The sequence below is a fragment of the Pungitius pungitius genome, chromosome 2 (genome assembly GCF_949316345.1).
Source record: "Pungitius pungitius chromosome 2, fPunPun2.1, whole genome shotgun sequence".
NCBI classification, from domain to species: domain Eukaryota; kingdom Metazoa; phylum Chordata; class Actinopteri; order Perciformes; family Gasterosteidae; genus Pungitius; species Pungitius pungitius.
In genome coordinates this window covers 31,403,115-31,417,622 of record NC_084901.1, presented here as the reverse complement: position 1 = coordinate 31,417,622, position 14,508 = coordinate 31,403,115, and the positions used below count along the sequence as shown (strand labels likewise).

General features: G+C 43.7%; 1 protein-coding gene across 4 annotated transcripts; it reads right to left on the bottom strand.

The window, feature by feature from the left end:
- Positions 1-1,552: 1,552 nt before the first annotated feature.
- On the bottom strand, positions 1,553-10,902 carry LOC119210697 (cytoplasmic polyadenylation element-binding protein 4-like). Of its 4 annotated transcripts, none has more exons than XM_037460959.2 (13): positions 10,768-10,902; positions 10,012-10,124; positions 8,659-9,744; positions 8,440-8,538; positions 7,746-7,836; positions 7,003-7,053; positions 5,882-5,905; positions 5,355-5,531; positions 5,110-5,199; positions 4,891-5,009; positions 4,358-4,472; positions 4,089-4,270; positions 1,553-3,914 (listed from the first exon to the last, which is right to left on the bottom strand). In XM_037460959.2, the coding sequence occupies exons 3-13, from the start codon at positions 9,694-9,696 to the stop codon at positions 3,687-3,689; spliced, it is 2,214 nt and encodes a 737-aa protein (XP_037316856.2). In that variant the 5' UTR covers positions 9,697-9,744; positions 10,012-10,124; positions 10,768-10,902; the 3' UTR covers positions 1,553-3,686. The 4 variants fall into 4 exon arrangements, with proteins under 4 accessions (XP_037316856.2, XP_062416768.1, XP_037316855.2 ...); XM_062560784.1 differs by lacking the exon at positions 10,768-10,902 and adding an exon at positions 10,274-10,288; XM_037460958.2 differs by lacking the exon at positions 10,012-10,124 and having other exon boundaries at positions 10,768-10,901.
- Positions 10,903-14,508: the final 3,606 nt, after the last annotated feature.

Below are 14,508 nucleotides of genomic sequence, written 5' to 3'. Positions count from 1 at the left end.
CCTGGTTGTGCTTCATTTCGTTTACTGGAGACAAACCCGGAAACATCCAGAGACCAAACCTGCGACATTTTTTTTAATCTCAATTTGACCAAACCTTTAGAGGTTTTCTTTGCTGCAGTCCGAAACTGTGGTTGTTCCGCTGTCGGTCAGCAGGTGGCGGTAATCCGGGTACTTTGACACAGCGGCCTTCACCACGAGGCAGTGACGTAAGCGGAAGTATTCAATGTGTTCAGTAAAATGTCGGTGATATTATCAGTGGAAGGAAAAGTGCAGATACTCAAGATTGTTTCCAAGTGTGGTGCCATTATAGTTACTGATGCCTTATCTAGCAAGTATCATTAATATACAGTAGATGGTCAATGTGTGAACAGTTGTATACGGTTGTGTCGGCTATATGTATTCAGGAAGTAGAGTATGTTAAATTTGTAAAGGTAACTATAAAGAAAATAGTTCAGCAAAGAGTATAGCAACTCCCTCATAATTGTAGCATCAGAGTATTTTATTCATTTTCATGTACTCAATATTCAAATTTTTTACTGGGCTGTTTTTCTTTAAGACCCCCCTGTTGTAATTCGGCCATTGTTATGTGGAATTATGTTGGTATTAGAATTGCATGACATTTGGTTGTCAATGCCTCCAATTGAGACTATCGGGTTTGATGGGGAAAAAGGCAGGCGGTTTAGGGCGCTAAAAGCACCCACCAAGGCCTGAATAAGCCTAAGGCTGCCTATAAATACCTCTGACCTGATTCAACGTAACCTACCAGATATACAAAAAATATGCTCACCCACAACAAAAGCATCATTCCCAAATGCTATGAAAAACAATTCAGGGTTGGGGGGGGGGGGGGGGAATAAATACCCCGAAAATGAAAAAGGGCAAACCCTTAATTTGTGCGATTCAACATTGGGCAGATCATTCTTCCTCACAGCTGTTTATTTGTTCAACAACTCACATTACAAATACTTCAAATGTATGCGTACAGTTACAAACAGTTGGCAGCAAATGAATATATGACATTGGATCTTTGTTTTACTTCAATACTACAAACCAACTATAAAAACCGACGTCTGTATTGTAGCGTAAATTAATCAGGAAGAAAATATAAAAGTTAGAACTTGCGTATAAATGTGAAATGACTTAATAAAAATCAAAATGATATCAAGTAAAAAAAAAAGTTAATAAATATAACCTTCCCAGCATACAATTAAAAACTATTGAAATTCTGCAATCAAGTAATATTAACAGACATACTCAATATTCTTTTCATCTCAAAATGTGGAGAACAATACAGCAATTAGAAAAACTAGACACATCAACGAGTTTAACACATCACCCAAAAAAAATATAACAAAAATCTGATCAAAATGATAGTAATACATTTGAATTGAAAATATTGCAAATGCTAAATACATTATTGAACTAGTATATACAATGTTTCAATCACAGTAGCATGGTAGTAGCAAAATAAGTAAATAAGCAAAAAACTAATGTTTAAAAATAAATTTGGGTATAAATTATTTTTTTTCCTTGCAGACATCAGCATGAACAACAGCAAACAAATGTGTGTATGTATGTAAATGACTGCATGGTTTAGATGAATTAAATGACTTACACTGCGGAGACTTGTTTCTGGAAAGAATAAGTATTGCACATAATGGCTCAAAGTTAACTTGCAACATTAAATCACATTCAGGTTATGTCCCAAAGCATGCCACATCACAAAGGGGGGTCAAGTGATCAAGTCTCCTCACCCAAGTCCTACAGAGTGTCCTCTACATTACAAAACTCATCCAAAGTGTTTTCACTGTGTAGATTGCATAAACATCACGTCTGTGTACGGAAGGCAGACTCCATCATGTAAAGAGAGGCTACAAGAGAGGTGATCTCAAAGAGATAAGGAAAACAAAGTTAAAAAGGAAAAAGGAGATCTAGTGCATTACATTAGGTCCTGCATTAACACTAGCCATGTTATTTCTGTATTACATTATGCATGCCAAGAATAAGTAGAACTTACAGCCAGTCCTAGAAAGAGGATCTAAATATTCAAACAGCTGATATCCACTCCGGTGACAGAAGGGAAGATTTCACGGTTGACCAAAGCCAAAACATTTACCCTATTGATGATCTTATTGACTTCACCTAGGAGCAAAATATTATAATATACTTTCAAGACTATCAAAATCCGTTTAGAAAGGTCTTGTCATGCCTTAGGGTCCTGTAATTATGTTTGTTAGGACAGAGGAGAATCCATATATGACTGGCTCATGATAGCCTTTTTTGTTTTTTACTCTACTGAATCACACCAGACAATTTTCAGATTTACCAGCACTTAAATATATAAAAGCTAATTGAAAATTATATTAATATCATTAGTTTTCTTTTTTTAAATTAAATTTACCATAAATGCAGATCTCTTAGTAACAAAGGTACAAAATTATTTTTCACCAAGTGAAAAAAATGAGGTATTGCAAAAGGAGTTCTCCCATCTGTGAAAAATGTGCCTAAAATGACTATTGAAAAAAATATTTAGAAAAGTAGTGCATAATAAATGTATATATGTTCATGACAAAATAATCAGCTATAAAACACTGTACAAAAATCAGCAGGCCATGTATAAAATAATATCTTTATCTCTGTGACAGCAAGTTCTAGCTACTACCATATCCAACCACAACACTTGTGATAGAAGCTCCAGTCATGGTAGAGCGTGCAGTGGTACACCATGAGGACAGCTCAGGGAGACTGGACTGTGCATTCCCATTTGTTTGTACTACATTAGCATGTTAGCTTCCAGTGCTAATATCCCTGACAATATAAAGTGAGCAAATACTACTGCCAATACCTGAGCCCTGAGGGCTGTGTGTTTATTAGCTGACACCCAAAAACCGTGACTCCAGACAAGTCCAGCCTTTCCTCTGCCGAAGTGACGAGAGGACACAACATTATCCTGAAAACCCTCAGATCAACATCCGCTTTTGATGATGTGTGTGTGTGTTTTAGGCCAATCTTTGGTTTGCCCTTTCTGGTTACAGTGTTTACTCATTAAACCAAAATCTAAAAACTCATGCCATCAATCGAAACACATGTGCCAGACTGAGGGGAGATTTTTTGTTCTCTCGTTTTGTGACGTGGCCAGATGCAATTCACCGAGCTTCTAGAAAAACTCTTATCGTCCAACCGTCTGAAACGGTGTCCCTCCTCTGTTCAACCCGACCATTTGCACTCAACCTTTGGTAAATGGTACAGTTGTTCACTAATCCTGCAAGCAAAAAGTAAGAAATTGCACCCTTCTTAAACTCAAATTCCATTATTAGTATACTGATTTAGGTATGATGAACCTCACTTAAATTTTATGTTACTCTTGACAACAAATGTAAGCAGCTTTGCCAGCTAACACGAAAAGAAAGGACAGTCAAGTCAGAAAACATCTAAATCCAAATCTAATGCATCCATATGCTCATGCACAATTAAAGTCAAAACATAAATGGGATTTCACTCTCTTCTCAGCATTTACTTCTTTTAGAAGGCCCAATTAAAATAAAAAAATAAATTAAGTTGTTTGTTTGTTTTTTTTTTACTTAAAAGAAAAGTGCATTTATTTTCCATATCATAGCCCGTACCCCCTCCCTTACCACCCAGTTTGTTTACATCCCTCCCCAACCCTGCATCGTCTCCCTCTCGCCTCAGTTCCAGCGGAAGGAGATGTGTCGCGGTCGGTCCCCTCCCTCCTTCACCAGCGGCTTGTGGAACTCGCGTCCGGCCCGGGAGTGAATGGCCGCCCAGCAGTACTCGCAGTAGTACTGCAGACAGGTCACGTTGGCGCAGAAGAACGGGGCAAACTTGCCCCCACAGCGGGTGCCCTGGCACTCGTCGCACAGCTGGTCGTCTAAGACATATGGCTTCACTTCCACCTGAGCGAGAGAGCGATAGAGGCGCAAAATGGACGACAGCAAGACCGTTAAAATGGTGGCCCGAGGAAAAAGTTGCATGCATTCATGGCAGCTGGGTTTAAATGAATATTTTATGAACAGCCACTTTTCATCCAAGATAAAAAAAAGGACGCTGCAAACATCCGAGGGACTCACCCGTTTATCAATCTCCCCGTGCTGCAGTTGAACAAATCGGGCACTAATGGCTGCAATGTAGCTCTGCTGATTAGAGAAGGCTACTCGCCCCGCCCCCTTTGGATACTTGAGTTCAGGATCGGTGTCGATCCCCGCGTAACACACGCCGCCATACAAACGGTCCATGATCATCGCGAGCTCCACTGGAAGAGCGATGTACAATGTTATTAATGGGATCAATACAACACCTTAGAACGGAACGCATTTAAGGGCTCGTCGGCCACGCTTACCTGCACGCAGGGGACGAGGGACCCCTCCTACAAAGATAGTTTTCCTGGGGTCCAACGGCTGAGAGCCGTCCATTACAAAGTCGCTGTCGTTGAGGTTCCAGGGCCGGATCTGGACCTACAAAATCCAAGAAAAAAAAAAAATGTCCTCGCGGGTCATATATTGGATTGTGAAAACAAAATAAAAGCAGCTTGCTGCTCATTTAATAGGGATTAACACATTTCTTTGGTTTGACTGCTAATGCAGGGCGGTAGTGGAGACAGAAGCCTGAGATGGAGACACAGAGCCTCTGGAATGATGGTGAAACACTGCAAATGAGCCCTAGACTCGTTCTTTACATTGTTGTTGTTTTTTTTTCAGTAAAGTTTTCAACTGAAAAAGAGCAATCGCACTAAACCTACAGGTTACACCGGATTACTACAGAAAAGCTGCCATTCGGCCAAACAAAATTAATTGAGCTGAACTTCATTTTCACATTTGGACAACAAGATATTACAAGCCTGTATCGGCTAAACGGAGTCTCACACACACTCACAGGCTTGTCTTTGATGGTGGGACTGGAGACACAAAGGTACAGCTTGCCATCCTCTTGAATGCAGGCGTCAATCAGGGCCTGAACAGAGCTCTCGTCTTGAAACAGCAGGAATGCATATCCTGGAAAGGTTGGATAACAGAACAATGAGTGTGAACAAAAACTCTGGAGAGTGGAGTCGACGCGCTGTCAGAGAAATTACGCTCGACAGGTTTGACTCACCTTTCGGTGGGAAATAGGACTTGCTCTCTGCCTTGTGAGGCCAGTCAACAAACAGGTGACCAAATCGGCGGAAACTGGCAGTAATTTCATCTGAAATACAGAACCCAAATCCATCAGTAACAGCATTTTTGCTCTAAAATCAAAACTACAGTTTCATATACAGCAGTGTTTCCCCTTCCATTAGAATTATCCCCCCTGGAAACACCCCACACATTTGTCTACATTTGTCTATAACCCGTCTGTACCTTCATCTATGTCCGGGGGCAGCCCTCCAACAAACACTTTGCGTGAATACCGCTCCACGCGTTCACCATTGAGATGGGGGAAACAGTGGGCCGACCCGAGGCCGGGGAGCCCCTGGTCACCGGACTCATCCTCGCCAAAGGAGCGCTCATCCTCCATTGGAAACAGAGACGAATGCCCTAGTGGAGGAAACTATCTGGATTACACATATTGGTTCACCACCAGTGAGGTTGAACAGCAACAATGCAGTATTAATGAGCAGGGAACTTGATTAGACGTAAATAAATTAATGTCAAGTGATACACACAAAAAGCAGCCACAATGGCTATATCTGATCAAGTGTGTAGAGGCAAAGGGTTAGCGCTACTGGATCTTGGCGGGCAAACTGGAAAGCCACGGACGAAGGGGCTTAAACCTGGACGTTAGTCAAGGGAGCACAACTGGTGACACTGAACAACTAAGCAGACAAACGGACGTCACTACTTTCTAAAGAGCACATTGAAAAAAAAAGCACATTCACAGGTTTTACCTCGTCTTCTGCCATAACTTCGTGCTGCATGTAAAACACAAAAACACTTTGAAATGGCTTCTTGGAAAAAGGAGAGCAGGTAAAACACTGAAAGAGCTACTGTATATTAAAGTAATAACCTCTAGGAATTTATACCTTCCAAAATACGTTATCAAATGTATCCATTCAAACCTTTAAAGGGGGGAAAAAACATGTGTACTTATTCAACTAATTCAGTATCAGTAAGAGAGAAGTGATACAAAATTGTAATCAGTTCATCTAAACTAGACAGAAACATGTCACATAATGCTTCAAGATTTCTTGTGCAAGACCTTCAGTTAAGCCACATATGTATGAAGAAACACTGAATCATGGTCTCTGAAAATAATTTGCTTATTATTATGCATGGAAAATCGTGGACTGAATATTCAATACCACTAAAAAAAAACTAACTACAACATAATAACGTACATCATGTGCTCTGACAATGTCCTTAAAACAATACACAGTTACTTGAAGAAGCTACTCTAGTCATTTTAGTCAGCCATTTTGCTCTTGTGTCACTGACACAGCAGCTTAGACATGTAAAACAACAATAACAGGACTTGTGGCAGAATGAGTAGGACTTTTCAAAAGAACAATGTGAAGATTCATACAAAAATAATCACATCACTTGATGTCCTCTGCCTGCATTTTCTCATTGTGCTGCATTCAGGTGCATTGACCTCTAAAGCAAAATGTAGTGACCGTGGGCCATTTTGTAGGCATGCATCCAGGAGGAATCCACAAAAATAGTGGATACGGGTATGAAATTAACACATATGGTGCCAGGAGGGAAAAGTACTGGAGTTTGCCAGCTCGTTCGGCCCAACAACGGTCCGGCAGTGTGATCTGAGCGAGGAGGAAGTGCCCTGGTTGAATGTTGTGTTTACAAACCTCAAATGACAAATCCAACTCATCCTGCTTCTGTGAGTGAGTTTGTGTTTTAGCTCTCTGTGGTTAAGCGATATCCAGTGGTTTCTCTTTTGTACGTTTAATTGGGTAAAAAGGAGCACATTTTGTACCTGGTGTAGGTTTTTAAATTACATTTTTGCATTAATTTTAAATTCCCAACTTTTGCTCGAATTAATTACTTTGCATACCGTTCATAGGTAGAGGACCGTCTCCACCCTGGTGAGAGAAGCCATAGCGTCCTACGTGAAAGAAAGACAGAAGGCCTCAGAACACAATGTCATGACATTAAACTCCTTTCCCTTGTGTTCTCTTTCTGGATATGGATATTCGGTTCATAAGAAAACATGACAGCAGATGCATTCTGTCACTGAGGAAGATGTAAAATTGCAGTTGCAAAAAATAAAAATAAAACTTCTCAGAAAGTGCATGCGTCCAGATTAGTATCAGTGATTAAAAACAACAAGAAAAGTAATTTCAAGAGTGGCTGACGTTGTTTTATAGGGACTAAAGAGGCTGCAGGCGGTTGTTATCATGAGTTCTGGAGTACTCAGTGGCCTCAGTGTGATAGAGTCTACGCTCAAAAGTGGTGGACAAGATGGTCAAATAATTAAAAGCAACAGTGTAAAGTACATTTAAAGCTCATTAATATTTGCATTTTGGTGCTGCCATTAGTACGTTAGTCCAATTACATGAGACTGAAGTGAAAGTGTAATCCTGAGAAAACACACATAAAATGCACATCGTTTTTGGGCCCCTATTAGCAGCATGCTTTGTTCAAAATGAAGTCTTGCTGTCCAGACAATCCGTTATAAGGTTGGTGAAAAAAATAACTGTCTTTTTGTTAATACTTGCAACAGACAGCCGTATTTATTGTCAGCCAGCAGTTAGGAACGGTGTCCATTTCCTCACTGCTGCTAGTGTGGGAACTAACCTTTCAAGGAATCCTGCTCAGCCCTCATAATGTCAATCAGGGAGTTCTCCAGAGAGTGCATACTAAAACCATCAAAGGACCGTGTTCTCTCCTAGTGAAAGAGAGAAAGACAACAATTAGCCTCCTCACTTCCCACATCACCATCTAAAGCGGCAAGAGGCCTGACAGTTTGCCATCATGCAAATAGCCTATAAAAACTGCAGAGAAATACCCCCGTTGAGACCTTGAGCAAAAATAACTAAACAGAAAATGGAGCCCAGAGTGCGTTACACAGAATCCCCGGCATATTTATGCAAAATCTCTGTGGTAAAAAGAAATATTTGCATTCACAAAGACACAAGATCTTTAATGACTAATACATAGCAAAAGTGAGCTTGCTTCACTGAGAGCATGCAAAGATCACAAGACAAATCAGGACAGGAGGAAGGTCATGTGATCAGAGCAGATAACACTGCTCTCCTTCAACAAAATGATCTAGATAAGAACTCGCGCTGAGTTCAATTCATCCGTTGAGCTGGCTTGTATGGTTCTCCCAAGTGGCGTGTTATTGACCTTGAAACAGTCGAGCGTATTGAAGATAACACAAATTGGCCCTGGAGAACATTGTGAAACCAAACTCTACTTGGTTGTATGAGGTATCCCACCTAATAATTCTTTGAAAGAGCAGCCCGAGCATTACCTGAGACATGCTTACCTGGAAAGGGTAGACACTTTCATTGCGGCTCATGCTGTCTTCTACCCAGCCCTTGTGATTGAAACCAGAGCTATTTCGGGAGAACTTCTGAGATGGAACCTGTTGGAGAGTCACATGAGTTCATTGTAGTTACAGGTCCACAAACCGAATGCATTGTGTAAATGTCAGTTATTGCAAAAGTGTGTTCATTGGTGTACGAGACGCGACAATTAAGTCTACCTGATTGTTGTTGAAAGACTTCTTCAGAGGGGAGATGGAGTTAAGACCCGTCATCCCTCCACCAATCCCACCACGCCTGTACTCCCGGACACCCTGCGTGCCCCCCCAGCCACCATACCCACCGGGGCTCCAGGAGGTGGATGTGGGAGTGGAGGGACTTTGGTAGCTCCCCCAAGGAGAAGGAGGTTTGCTCTGGGTAGGAGCGAGGTGGGGCAGCTGGGTGAACGGCCCAGAGCGGTGGGGATGCGGAGGGAAAGAGGGCTGGGTTGGATGAGGGCTAGCTGGGGAGCGCCGGTGCTGCTGTGGGATCCCCTGACCGTGGAGATGGTAGTGCTGTGGGTGAGGTGTGGATTGGTGGTGCTGTGAGACTGGTCCAATCTGCGGCGAGAAACTACCTCCTCCTCCAAAGCCAGTTGTGGCGTGGTGGAAGACGTTGGAGCCAGTTGGGCCGAAGAACCCTCCAACGTCTTCCCCAACCACTGGAGACTGGGTGGACGGGACAGCAGGGGACCAGTTGTTAAAACTAGTCAGCGAAGAAGAGGAGGAGGTGGATTGTGCACAGCTCGTACCCATTCCCAGGCTGTCCTGGTAGTCGAACCCACTAAGCACAGGGGACTCCATCCTCAGCTTCTCCTTTCCACCACTGCTCTCCAAAGAACCCTTCTCCAGCTGGCCATCTTCAGGAAGAGCTCCCTCAAGCTCGCCTAATCCTCCCACAGCCTCCTGCTGGCCTGGGGACAGGGCTTGAGGCTGGGTCTGGACCTGAGACTTGTCCTGCATGTCTTGGAGGTCCAAGGTCTTGGACTTGTCGGACTCGAGAATCTCATCTTGCATGTTACCGTGTTGGGCTACGGCAGGGAACAGCCAAGCACTGCCCCCATTGTTGGAGCAGGTGTTGCTTACGAAGGAAGGGGGGCTGGGGGGGGTCGAGGGGTGGGGGGGGTGCTGGGGTTGGAGGTGAGGAGGGATCCTTACAGGGAAAGCAGACTTGTTACCGCTGCTGTTCTTCACCAGAACTCCAAACCCGTAGTCGCCCATTTAGGACACCCAGTAAATCTTCAATACACTTTCACCGGATTCTTTCACCTAATATGTGGGTCGAAGAGGCGATGGGAAGGGGTGACAAAATAAAAAAAGAAAAAGAAAAGGGTGTTACAGCACACGATGATCTGACCTTAAAACACAAAAAGATTAATTTTCAAAAGCCTCGCCATTGCCGGCGAATGGGCTGCACCCAGTCTGGTCTTGTGATGCAATCAATGAGATTAAATCATTGACTCGCTGGGCCATGGGAGGCCCGGACGAAATATTACACTCGAATAGCAGGCAGCCAACCAGGGGAAAAACACCCACCCCAACCGGCGCTGGTGGAGCTGACGTCTCCAAAAAGGTCGTCAAGCAGCTAACGGCGAGCTAACAGCTGCTCCGCCACCTTCCCCGGCGTCCTATTTAAAATATATACACATCTTTAAAAAAATAAATAAAAAAAAATATGTTAAAACACGCAGAGCCCAGCAGTCCATTTAAATGTACGTTTAAAGCCACATTCACGCATTACAGTGCAAACCCTGTGGCGAGGACAATCGTCGCGTCGGCTCGCAGCACGGACACTCACCGAGTTATAGTCCCTTTCACCCCGTCCCCCCCCCCCCCCCCCACCTTCAACCCCCCTCCTAGCAGTGACCTCCTCGTACGCGAGCTTTCTGAAATACAGGAAAATGTTGATGGTGACGTCTGCCGCCTGTTCGGGATCTAAAAGGTAGGTCCCTCCGCCGAGCAGCTAGGAGAATAGCCGATGCCGCACAGACGCTGTGGCAGATTTGCAAAACCAGCTGGGAGGCAATAAACGAATTCGACGGCGACAACGTCATCGAAATTTAAATACAGTACACGACAGCGTCGCAGACGAAGCGACGGTGGAAATTTCCAGGGCTTTATGTGGTCGGAAATGGTGGAACGTTGTGTCTTTTTAGACGACCTCGTCTGTTTCGTGTCCTGTGTGTTCAATGTCACACAGCCTGCCCAAGCTGGTCATCCTTTTTACGACTGCGAATAACGTAACGCAAAGCTATTCTGTCGACAAACACGTAACAAGTCGGGCATAGCTACCTTCAGTTCGGCGTCATGACCTTATCGTTAGATGTAGCCATATTTTAGCGTTTTCCCTTATTCTGCATTTCCTAGGCAGCCGGCGTAAATGGTCTCTTCTCTCTTCTAGATGACAGCTGGGCCAGTCGGGAGACACTTCCGTCTACAAGCCCCGCCCTCACCATCAGCCACCAGCCACTGTGTGTCAGGGTTTCCCTCGGAAGCCCCGCCTCTTTACTAAATTCTGGTATTCAATTGGCTGATTCTCTGGAGGGCGCGCCCATAGCACTCCTTCTCAATGAATGGCACATGTACTCAAGAACGTTCTCCTCCCAAATAAGGATGCCTTTAAATCAATAGGAGGAGTTGATATATATATACACTCACCGGCCACTTTATTAGGTACCCCATGCTAGTAACGGGTTGGACCCCCTTTTGCCTTCAGAACTGCCTCAATTCTTCGTGGCATAGATTCAACAAGGTGCTGGAAGCATTCCTCAGGGAGTTTGGTCCATATTGACATGATGGCATCACACAGTTGCCGCAGATTTGTCGGCTGCACATCCATGATGCGAATCTCCCGTTCCACCACATCCCAAAGATGCTCTATTGGATTGAGATCTGGTGATTGTGGAGGCCATTTGAGTACAGCGAACTCATTGTCATGTTCAAGAAACCAGTCTGAGATGATTCCAGCTTTATGACATGGCGCTTTATCCTGCTGAAAGTAGCCATCAGAAGTTGGGTACATTGTGGTCATAAAGGGATGGACATGGTCAGCAACAATACTCAGGTAGGCTGTGGCGTTGCAACGATGCTCAATTGGTACCAAGGGGCCCAAAGAGTGCCAAGAAAATATTCCCCACACCATGACACCACCACCACCAGCCTGAACCGTTGATACAAGGCAGGATGGATCCATGCTTTCATGTTGTAGACGCCAAATTCTGACCCTACCATCCGAATGTCGCAGCAGAAATCGAGACTCATCAGACCAGGCAACGTTTTTCCAATCTTCTATTGTCCAATTTCGATGAGCTTGTGCAAATTGTAGCCTCAGTTTCCTGTTCTTAGCTGAAAGGAGTGGCACCCGGTGTGGTCTTCTGCTGCTGTAGCCCATCTGCCTCAAAGTTCGACGTACTGTGCGTTCAGAGATGCTCTTATGCCCACCTTGGTTGTAACGCGTGGTTATTTGAGTCACTGTTGCCCTTCTATCAGCTCGAACCAGTCTGGCCATTCTCCTCTGACCTCTGGCATCAACAAGGCATTTCCGCCCACAGAACTGCCGCTCACTGGATGTTTTTTCTTTTTCGGACCATTCTCTGTAAACCCTAGAGATGGTTGTGCGTGAAAATCCCAGTAGATTAGCAGTTTCTGAAATAGTCAGACCAGCCATTCTGGCACCAACAATCACGCCACGTTCAAAGTCACTCAAATCACCGTTCTTCCCCATACTGATGCTCGGTTTGAACTGCAGGAGATTGTCTTGACAATGTCTACATGCCTAAATGCACTGAGTTGCCGCCATGTGATTGGCTGCTTAGAAATTAAGTGTTAATGAGCAGTTGGACAGGTGTACCTAATAAAGTGGCCGGTGAGTGTATATATATATATATATATATATATATAAACATGTAAATTTCTATCTAAATCGTTAGGATCGTATTTCAATGAAAGGCAAAGGGTTAAAACACAAGGTTGGTGGTATTTGCATTTATACCAAATGCAGAGTTTATTTGACTAAGCAATGATCTCCCCTTCATCTCAACCTAAAGCAGTTGTGCAGGTTTTGCAGTGTTGTGTATCAGACAGGCCCTGAGAAAGAAAAATGATTGGATGACACTGCACAGCAATTTCATTCAAATAAGCAATTTTCAGCACATAATAGAGCTTCAAATGTATATTAGTTTTATTTATTTGTTATCAGATATGTGCAGTGCTTTGACCATACCATTATATCATAGCATCACATGGTGACAACACCTATAGGACATACAATATCGTCTGATGTCAAACCAGAACCTCAAAAGGATGTGCTCTCCCTTTCATTCAAAGCTTAATGATCCTTCCCCAGGAGAGGAAAGAGTATCCTTCATAATAGAAGCACTACTGGTAGACCTAAATGATACATTACCCAGGTTGGGAGTACCATTACTTGTGTTAAAGTTACTCAGGTAAAAGGGGCTTGTTTAAACAGTCGGGGTAAACACTGTTGGGTCCTATTTCATATTAACATGAACACTTGAGCAACATCTTCCTGTGCAGGTCACTGATACTGTTTAGACAGTCAGCCTATGAAAGCATTATCAAAGGTTGCCTTGTTAAGACAGTGGTTTCAAAGCAAGGTCAAAAATTCACGATGTTGACATTTCACCACAACTGTAGGCACTGACTTTTACGTACGTAAAGCTTGACATACTAGTTTTTAAATTGTTTCAAATCTGAAATAGATAATCAATTCTAGTTACTTTGCACCCGTCAGAGTATCATTTACTGCTTGCTTGTTGAGTCGGTCTTGATACCGTAGTGTTCCTCGGCCCAAGGCAGACCCACCCTTCATTTGTATCCTGTAGTACCACACCACACCCTACCCCACCCTTATGTGCAGCAGGGCCTGTCTGGGTGGTTTAACAGCACACACAACAGAGTATCTAGAGCTTCTGGTCAAAAATGAGAAACTGCCGGTTCACAGATTATTGGTTTGATATTTTCAGGCCAATATCAACCAACGCCGCAAAACATTTGTAGCCATGGCACTCTGTCAATACGAACAGGTACACTGTGCGTGGGCCTAAGGTTGAGAGCCTGAATGTGCGTCGGGCTCCACCATCTTGCATGTGCTGCTGTCTGCTGTAGGTCTTTTGAGGCTGACAGTAACTCGAGCACTGTGAGTTGCGTCAGCGTTTTCTTCCCCGAGAGCAACTCGCTCTGTATTCCCCCGGCGAAACGGTGCTTTGCTGATCAGGTTCCATTTATTTTATGCAGTTTCTTGTCCCAACCTTAGGCAAATACAGGACGTTGATCTTTCGGATGCCCACCAGTTGACAGAAGAGTGGTGCACCCATTCACCCTTTATGGTTCTTTAATGATTCATCCATGGAACTGAGGCACCCGGTCATTAATTCATTAGTTCAGACTGGAGCACGTGGCAGATGTTCACAAAAGACAGCCGAGGTTGGGCGATCTCAGGTTTCTCTTGACAGAGGCACTGTTTCTCTCTCCTGCCCAACCTCCCCTCATTTATGACTTCTTCTGCCTACATATTGAAATAGCTGCGTTGTCATAGCAACCATGCAAACTGGGAGATTTCTGGTCCAGCCGGCGGCCCATTGTTGGGCCAGGAGGTCGTCCCTCTCAGACCCATCGCGTTGTTACAACTTGCTAGTGTGACACAGCATAATTTCTTCCACACGCTTTAATCCCAGCCTCTCTTATCAGCTCCCTGACTATAATCTTTGATTCCAACGGTGCAGGAAACAATGTCGGCATGTAGCTCGCATTGCCCTTTTCACACGAGGCCAGGGGAGTTTTATATAAATTTCACTTTCTCTGAACACACGGACGGTTGAGTTATAAAACTTGTGTGTGATAGCCGTGCCAATATATTTCCAAATAAAACCCTGAATGAAAAATGGTGTAATATAGTGTCATCCCAGCAATGTCTTCTCTGCCAGTGTCAATGTACTGACTGAATAATAGGGAGAATCAAGGGAACAAACTGAAATTGCAACACTATAGTTGATTTACCCTAAACTGAGATTT